The sequence below is a fragment of the Lacerta agilis genome, chromosome 14, assembly GCF_009819535.1.
Source record: "Lacerta agilis isolate rLacAgi1 chromosome 14, rLacAgi1.pri, whole genome shotgun sequence".
NCBI lineage: Eukaryota > Metazoa > Chordata > Lepidosauria > Squamata > Lacertidae > Lacerta > Lacerta agilis.
Genome location: NC_046325.1, coordinates 14,768,938 through 14,777,821, shown reverse-complemented (window position 1 = coordinate 14,777,821; position 8,884 = coordinate 14,768,938). Strand labels below are relative to the sequence as shown.

Genomic DNA, 8,884 nt, shown 5'->3' with positions numbered 1-8,884 from the left:
CGAAAGGAGAACTATGCCATCAGCATACATCTATTTGCCAGGGAACTTGGACTAGGTGAAGAACTACATCATTAATATAAAGATTAAAAACATAGGGGCTAAAATACAGCTCTGTTTCACTCCTTCGGTCAATTTAAAGGCCTCAGGCAAGCCACCATTAAGACCAACTCTGACTCTCATTTCTCGAATGAGTAGGAGAAGCCTGTGGTCGATGTTAGCATTGAGAAGTTTCTCCCACCACCTGCTGTGATTAATGGACTCAAAAGCAGCAGAGAGATCAATAAAGGCCGCAAAACGATTGTTTTTACTGTTTTGGTGTATTTTCTAATGATGTGATTCAACATAAAACACTGGTTGTTGTTACTGAATCCCTCTCCGAAGCCCGCTTGTCCTTCACACAATATATAATTTGTGTGGAGCCTATCTAATAACTTATTAAAATAGATATTGAGCATAAAGCTTGGTAAGGAATATCTAAATAAAAGGCCAACAGGGCTATACGTTTTGAGGAATGGCTCTGTGTGCTATTTTTATAGAAAAAAGAGGTGCTGGAACCCAACATGAACGCCTCCCTCATTCTCTCAGAATGGCAATGGCACCACCTGAGAGGTGCTGGAATTGAGTTCCAGCTGGAAAAAAAGCCCTGGTTCTAGTCATAATGGTCAAGCTTGACTGAAGGCACACCCCGAAATGGTGTGTGCATGTGTGAAGGGTAATAAAGACAGACGTTGCCTCCTCTTATTTCTTCCCGCCAAACATCCACACCTAGAGACTACAGTATTACGGATGGGCATTAACCTTCTAATAGCAAAAAACTTTCCTAGGCCTTTGGAGAAGAGGGAGAGTGTTCCCTCTTTGAAAGGATGCACTCTGAGACGTGAGCAGAGCCAGGGCCGGCCCTACCATTAGACGCTGGGGGTACATGGAGTCAGTGGCCGGAAAGTGTTGGAGGATGGAGCTGTGGGGGCAGCTTGCCCAGCCTTGCCCTACGGTACCTGAGCTAGCTTGTTGCCCTCAGGGGCAATGGAGGGCGTTGTTTTACAAAGGCCACATTCCCAAGATAAGTGTAAAACACTGACGCCATCTTGCACCGTCATGGTTTGCCCCCAAAGAATTATGGGAACTGTAGTTTGTTAGGGTGCTGAGAGTGCCTAGGAGACCTCTACTGCCCTCCCAGAGCTACAGTTCCCCGAGTTCCCAATGAATGTGGGAATGCGACCAAAGCAAGATTCAGTTGCCCGGCTAGTCAGCCTCAGGGGAGGGGGGTGGTGGGAATGGCTCATCATGCCTCAGGTTGAAAAACGTCTTGAGCCAGCCCTGGTGGAGCAGAAACTGGTGCAAATAAGCACCTGCATTTGCTGTTTCCCACCCCTGAACTTGAGCCTTTGTCTAAAATTATTTCCCTTTTTCTGTTGGGGTTGAAAGAGCATTGCCCACTCCTGGAAGTAGGGCTCATGGCCATTTAGTATCTATGCCCCACCTTTTCTCTAGGGCAGCAGAAATGGCTCCCTCTTTTTTAGCTTCCCAACAACCTTGTGAGGTAGGCTAGGTTGAGAGGAAGTGACTGACTTTAACAGCTGAGTAGAGACACTAACCTGTATCTCACTAGACCTCATCTGGTACTCTTGATCACTGTGCCCACAGTGGCTCTTTGAACTCCATGACAAGCAGAAGTCCAAGAAGTAAAATCTGGACTCTCTCTCTCTCTCTCTCTCTCTCTCTCTCTCTCTCTCTCTCTCTCTCTCTCTCTCTCTCTCGGCAGCATCCAGAGACAGTGAGAAATTTACCAGCTGAATTTCTGTTTGCCATAAATTTGTTAAATGCCCAAGAGCCCTGCCAGGAAGCAGCAGTTGGGACTGTCATTCTTCTCTGTTCACCCAACAGTTCCATTTTCTTCCTTCAGCTCTCCCTCTTTAATGCCCCTTCTTTTGCAAAGGTTTTCTCAGTCTGCCCACCTTACCTGATGTGCAAATAATTTCTTGAGCTATTATGATATACATCTATAAAAGCATTGCTTTGGGTCCAGCAAATTATGTGGGAGCTATGCAGGCCTTGGTTAGGTAATTCCCTTGTATGGGAGATTACAGAATTACAGAGAGGGCAACGTAAGAATAGAAGCCAAAGTATAACCATTTTTAAAACTTGGGCTTGTTTACAGCTGAATCCAGGTGCAATTCTAAAAGGGCAAGACGACCTTGAATCCTGCACTTCCAGTCAACACCCAGATCTTCAAGGTCTCATTTTCGCCGGCAGCTGAATGAGATAAGGAGTTCTGAGGCTGCAGGACCACCTCAGACTAAACGCGGGGAATCACATTTTGTTCATGCTCTTCTGAATTTAAAGTAAACAAAGCCTCCCTTTAACAAGAAAACAGGCTTGATAAAGAGAGGGCTGTTTCTCACTCATGCGAGATAGTTTGTTCTTTAAATAAAAAAAACAAGTGTTTTGGGTAGTTCTCATGGAACATTCCAAAATTGCCTTCTCGCGTGCAGCAGTCAACACATTATCCTATGTAAGCAGGCCAGGCTGCAGATGACATTTGTGGCCTGTACAAATCTGCTCTTTCCTGACAAATCTCCCTTCCCCTGACTGTCACATATTCACTTCCCTATATTTTTACCAGTTATATCATCATCATGTGGTCAAGGCAGCTGCTCCCAGTCACCCATCTAGCTGCATTCTGGATTAGTTGCAGTTTCCGGGTCACCTTCAAAGGTAGCCCCATGTAGAGCACATTGCAGTAGTCCAAACGATGTTGCGCCCATGAATAACTAGAGCATGCATGTCTCTGGCGAGACAGTCCATGGGCAGGTAGGGTCTCAGCCTGTATACCAGATGGAGCTGGTAGACAGCTGCCCTGGACACAGAACTGACCTGCGCCTCCATGGAAAGCTGCGAGTCCAAAATGACTCCCAGGCTGCGCACCTGGTCCTTCAGGGGCACAGTTACCCCATTCAGGACCAGGGAGTCCTCCACACCTGCCCGCCTCCTGACCCCTCCTGTGCAGGGTTTGCTCCAAAACAGAACCTCAGACCTCTGTCTAAGTCGCAGTGACGATGTCACACTGCCGTGATGATGTCACATTCAAGACTGACAACAAATAAAGAGATCCACAATCCCTTATTTCAAATTTGCTTTTTTATTGCTCGATGCCGATCGACAGCAGTGCTGCGCTAGCTGTTTGACAGGAGAGGAAGCTCTGAAAACATGGGGCAGGGTTGAGGTAGGCGTTGGTTCAACAGAGTTAACAAAAGAGGTAACAGAAAATGTGCTGGAAAATTATTTGCCTCACGAATAATCAGTCGATAAGGGGAAAGAAAATCCCCAAGATTTGGGTGGAAATACATAGGCCCTGAGCTGTCCCTGCCCCCTGCCCCATTGATCAGCTGGTCTCTCCCTTCTGTGCTCCCTCACTTTCCACAGGAGGGGCAGTCACTGGGGTAGTAATCCCAGTGGAAAGCGATGGCGTCAATGACCGAACCAGATCTGCCGGTGAAGTAACGCAGGACGGTGTTTGGGTACAGAGGAGCTGCGTTGAAGCTGATGCCTGTGTCCTTCCCAAAAGGGAAGTAGCGCCCCTTGTCGGTGACAAACACAAGTTGGCGGAGGTAGGTTTTGTATTTCCCAGTGGCTTGGATGATGGACTCGCCAGGGTGCAGGAAGATTTCCTCCAGGTCGCCAGAAGAGCCCCCCACGTAGTTGCTCCACTCCTTGCCGTAACGGACTTGGAGACTGGAATAAGGTAAAAGGCAGACATCTTAGGCCATCTTCTATCTTCCCTGATAGGCCAACAGCCCAGTGCAGAGTTAGCCACGCTTAAGTCCCTTAAAACAGAAGGTCTCAGTGGTTCCTAAGTCTGCTCGATTCCTGTACACCCCTTTCCATCCCAAAGGATCTAGTAGAAGTTCTCTACAGCCTTTCCATGTTATCATTTGTTTGGCACAATAAATTCACATTTGTTACTCATTTCCCTTGCACAATTCACATAATTGTTCAGCCGATTGCAAGGACACCCCCTATTCCCCCCCCCAAAAAAATATTCCTAATTTGTTGCTGAGAAATGTGGCCCTTGACCCAGGAAACACTTCTATTGCTGTTGCACCATATGAGATGACATTTTGGGCTGCCGACCATGGCAGCCCAAAATGTCATCTCGTATGGTACAACAGCAATAGAAGTGTTTCCTGGGTCAAGGGCCACATTTCTCAATGAACAATATAACTCCTCCTCTCCAACTATCAAGCTCTCCAAAACAGAACACGTTCTCCAGCTAGTTTTATGCAACAAGGCATCAAACGTGTGTCAGCAATAGAAGAATTTAGGTTGAAAGCTCTTTGGGGCAGGGTCCTGAATTTGGTGACACTGTAGAAAACAAACGAGGGATAGCAAGTTTGAGTAACCAATTTCAAACAAGAGCGACCCCAGTATTAGAATCTGGTTCAGAGTTCTGCACTGGGCTCTTGGACATCAAGTGTTCAGTATAAGGAAAGCAGGTTCTCCATTTTCATTTCACCGTGCAGCCTTTGATTGCTCTGAAATGGTTTTGCTGCTGGGATCAAATTGGCAAACAAGCATATTCAGACATGCGGCTTAAGTCACTTTCACAATTGAGGGTTAAGGTATGCAGATATTAAAATGGCTAGAAACACAGCAAGATTAACGGACTGGCAAAATTTAATGTTAGAATATCTGTATTTAGCAAAAACAACAAGTAAAGTTAGGAATCAAATGTCCCAGGAAGTATGGAAAGAATGGAGGATATTCAAAGATTACTTAAGGAATAATGGTATAAGTGGAATCCTAATGGCAGATGCAGACTGAACCTTTAAGGTAAACAAATAGAGATTTAAGGATGGAAAATTATGATTTGTAAACGAAATATATAACTGTACGCGATATAGGTATAATAGCTTAAAAATGCAATGAGGATAATTGGAGGTACAAGAATTTGTTTGTAAATAAGAAAAGAGAAGAATAGCAGTTTGTTTATGTTTATGTTTACTTTGTTGTGTTTGTGTTTGTCTTTATGTGTATTTGTATTTTTATGTGTACTTTTAAATAATAAAGAGAGATTATATTAAAAAAAAAAGAAACACAGCAAGATTGGTTCCCCCTACACACAAACACACAAACATATCTTCAGTGCTCTCTCCTATGAAAGGAACAGAGGGCACTTCCAGACTGCTGCTTTGCAGGCAACATTCAGTGGCATACTGGAAAACTGAAGTCAATTTTGTTTTACTTTTCAATTTCTTATTAGCCTTCTATCCTGCCCTTCCTCTCAAAAGATGCCACAGAACCATAGCATTGTAGAGTTGGAAGGGACCCCAAGGGTAATCTAGTCCAACCCCCCCCCACAATGCCCAGGAGCTCTTGCTCAACAAACCCGCTCCCCCCTCCCCCCCAAAAATCCTGGACTATTTGCAGTAAGGTAAAGTGATGGGGAAATGTACTGGAAAGTATATGATAAGAATTGCTTGATCATCTAATCTCCCTGCAAACCAATCAGAATGAATGCTCAGTAAACAACTGATGTCATCTAACCTTCCTGCAAATTTTATTGAGGGCAAATGCTCAATACACAGGATGTGTGGAAGTGAAAGGGCTTTCCAAAGACTGCTCTAAATTTCCCCGCAAGGGAAGGGTTCACCTTATTTTAAGGTCAATTCGTCCACCAATCATCACTTTTTCTCCAAACCCTACAAGCCGCCAAGCCACGGCCTGTTCCCAGATCCCCATCAGCCTCCAAACACTTACCCCACAATGTACCACCGGTTCACCCGGACCCTAATGGCGGTTATGGGCCCATCCAGCTGGTTCCCAGACTGGGAGAAGCGTTTCCCGCCACCTCCGCCATACTCGCCGGAAGAGGAAGAAGAACGTGGCTGAGCTGGAATAAGACCCAAAGCAACACAGAGCGGATGAGCTTCAGCACAGCAGCCTAGTCCTGCACCTTGACAGCACCACGGCCTGGGGGACAGTGACACCTCCCCCCCCCGGCCCCCGTTGGGATTTACCTGTGCTGATGGTGATGCCGCAACAGAGTAAAGCAAGGGCAGTGAACCAAAACATCCTAGAAAAGAGAGTGTTGCAGTTTTTAAAACAATCAACGTGTTGATTTCAGTACTTTTACATGTTTATTCTATCCTCCCTGCCCTCCCACGTTTCAAAGTGTCATACATATCCTGGTCCCGTTCCTCTAATTCTATCCTTCACAACAGCCCTGCGAGGTAGGGGAAGGTGGGAGTAGGTGAATTGGCCCAGGTCACCCACTGAATTTGAATATTGAGAAGGAATTTGAAGACAAGCCTCTCTAACCAAAGCCTAGCCACTCACTTTGGATATAGGAAGCTGCCTTGGTCCATTGGTCCATCTAGCACAGGTTATTAAAAGAAGGACTTGGGTCTCCAGCTATTTTTGGACAGTTCCCATCATCCCTGTCCTGCTAGCTAGGGATGATGGGAGTTGTAGTCCAAAAACAGCTAGAGACCTAAGTTTGGGGAAACTCTGATCTAGCTCATTACAGTACTGTCTATGCTGTCTGAATTGGCAGCAGCTTTCCAGAGTTTCAGGCAGAAGCCATTCCTACCCCTACCTGGAGATGCCAGGAACCGAACCCGCGACCTTCTCTGTGCAAAGCCGATGCTCTGAGTTGTGACCCTCCCTCCAGTTATGAAATAGCAGGTGTTCCAAAGACGTCTGAGACACACCTGCCAGAGCACTGCTTCATTACACTAAAAACCTGATACCCAAGCCAGCTTTACATCTATTTCTTTTTAAAAAGGAGTTCCTTTGGATCAAGACGGCCGACTCCACGAAGGCTCTCTGCTACATGGACTTTGACATGATTTGTGCAAAGTTGAGCTTCCACTGGAAATCAAACCAAAGCATAATTTGAACCAAATTCACCAAGCATAGCCCTATAAAAACGTAAAGAGGGAGTGCTTTTGAGCACGTGCAGAGTGACTTGCATTCGCCCTTGAATAACAGCAACAAGCTTGCAATGAGTGGTAACAGCTTCTGATTAAGAACCATGTTAACATCACTCAGTCCAGTCTGTGCATATGTTGACGTGGTTATGCCAGTGGTCTGCTCTCTGCTCTCTTTATTAATACCTCTTAATTTGCACTTTAAACCCATTATTCTGGAGCGCAGCCTCTGGAAAGTTGTCCTGGCTCCAATCCCATGCTGGCAACCTTATTTCTGTGAACTAATGGAGAGCCAGATGTTGGGAGACTCCAGCTCCCATTCTCTCTCATGCTAGATGGAGTTCTTAAGAGTTTGGAGTCAAGCAACATCTGGAGAGCCACAAACCAAACGGCTAGCCAGCCAGCTTAATCACAGAATCATAAGAGTTGGAATCATTCTAGTCCAACCCCCTGAAATGCAGAAATACGAAGCTGTCCCTTAGGGGGATCGAACCTGCAACCTTGGTATTATCAGCACCATGCTCTAACCAACTGAGCTATCCAGCAGGTCTTGAAGGAACCCAGGAGGTCCAAACCCCTTAAAGCAAACAGTCAACCCCAGGCAGCCTTGAAGAGAGTCTCTATAGAAAGACCTCGATCTCATAGAAGACCTCTTCAGAGCCTCCTGGAAAACAGGGTCCACTAGAAACACCCCCTCCCCTTAAAAAACACCACACAAAAGATCTGTTGTGAGGCTAAAATGAGGAGGCGGAGAGGCACGTTCAGCTGCTGCAAGGAAAAGTGGGATACAAATGCAATAAATAATTATTTGCGTGAAGGGTTGCGCTCAGCCCCCGACTTACGTTGCAGCCTGCGCAGTCCTTGGGTGGGCTGGGTGCTCTGTGCCTGACCTCTGCAGAATTGGCCAAAGGGGTGCTTCATGTTTTATACTGTCCGTGAAGTACGATATGGCGCCACCTTATCTTGGGAACCTGCCTGCTGGGCAAACAACATCCATCTATTATAAAACACTTCAATTGGCATTTTCCTGGGAGGGACCCAAACAAACAGGCCCTCCCTTTAATGGCCCACGGCAGCCACCTGCTGCGCTGGGGCCTAGCTTGGGATGGGGGGGGGAATCCTGGAGCCCCAAAGATGGAAGGGAAACTGCATCGTCCAACCCTGATGCATCCTGGCCACCTTTGGGAAATGCAGGAAACGTTGATCTTCCACCAAATCTTCATATTGCTGCAGCTGTGTGACCAGTGAAGATCTTCAGCGCTTAAATTGAGAACATTTAAATGGCACAACCATTGGTTTTTATCTGAAATATCTGGTGCTTGAAAAACCGAAAAAAGAAGGTGCTGATAGAACTCATGTGTTCAGTTCCTTCTTTTACACATGCCTTAATCCAGAGGGGAGGAGAAATGGCACGGGCAGGTAAAAAGATGGACACGTTGTGTTGACATCTTTGAAGAAGATTTTATTTTTGTTCCTATTAATAAACCAGCACCTTGGTTCTTGGCTGCCATCTGTTTCCCAGTCTTAAGAGAACCCAATACATGAAATCAATCCATACTATCAGGAAGCCAGATCTTCCTCTTCATACGTATCAAGAAATTATATGCAAATAGCCTTGCATTCTGCCCATGGTTTCATTGAGAGGCTGTTCCCAATTAAATGTGGGAAGTCAAAAAACACACTAAAAGAAGTTTCTCCAACAATGTTATGGAATGTTCAAACCTGAAAGTTCCACAACAGAACGACTTCAGTGATTGTGGAATTTCCACCTGATTTCCAAGTCTGGGTGCTCCATTGGTAATCTCCTGAGAGTGATCTACTCTGGCCCAGCCCAGGGATTTAGCCTAGACTTGGAGCTGAAACACCCATGGGGGGAGTGATTTGTCTGGGCGAGACTCTCTGGGTTTCACCCTGACAGGAACGACTCTCTCATTCTCCCTCTCTGACATTTTGGC

At 46.0% G+C, this 8,884-nt stretch overlaps 1 protein-coding gene across 1 annotated transcript; it reads right to left on the bottom strand.

The window, feature by feature from the left end:
* Nucleotides 1-3,118: 3,118 nt before the first annotated feature.
* On the bottom strand, nucleotides 3,119-8,005 carry ZG16 (zymogen granule protein 16). Its single transcript, XM_033171041.1, has 4 exons — nucleotides 7,772-8,005; nucleotides 6,018-6,073; nucleotides 5,758-5,890; nucleotides 3,119-3,732 (listed from the first exon to the last, which is right to left on the bottom strand). Exons 2-4 carry the CDS (start codon nucleotides 6,070-6,072, stop codon nucleotides 3,411-3,413), a joined length of 510 nt encoding a protein of 169 aa, XP_033026932.1. The 5' UTR covers nucleotide 6,073; nucleotides 7,772-8,005; the 3' UTR covers nucleotides 3,119-3,410.
* Between the last annotated feature and the right edge of the window lie 879 nt (nucleotides 8,006-8,884).

Excerpts from the sequence above, each read along its gene's own strand:
- ZG16 (XM_033171041.1), bottom strand. The coding sequence starts at position 6,072 with ATGTTTTGGTTCACTGCCCTTGCTTTACTCTGTTGCGGCATCACCATC. Across the intron at positions 5,891-6,017 it reads CGGCATCACCATCAGCACAG|CTCAGCCACGTTCTTCTTCC; the intron begins GTAAATCCCAAC and ends GTCTTATTCCAG. Across the intron at positions 3,733-5,757 it reads AACCGGTGGTACATTGTGGG|TCTCCAAGTCCGTTACGGCA; the intron begins GTAAGTGTTTGG and ends ACCTTATTCCAG.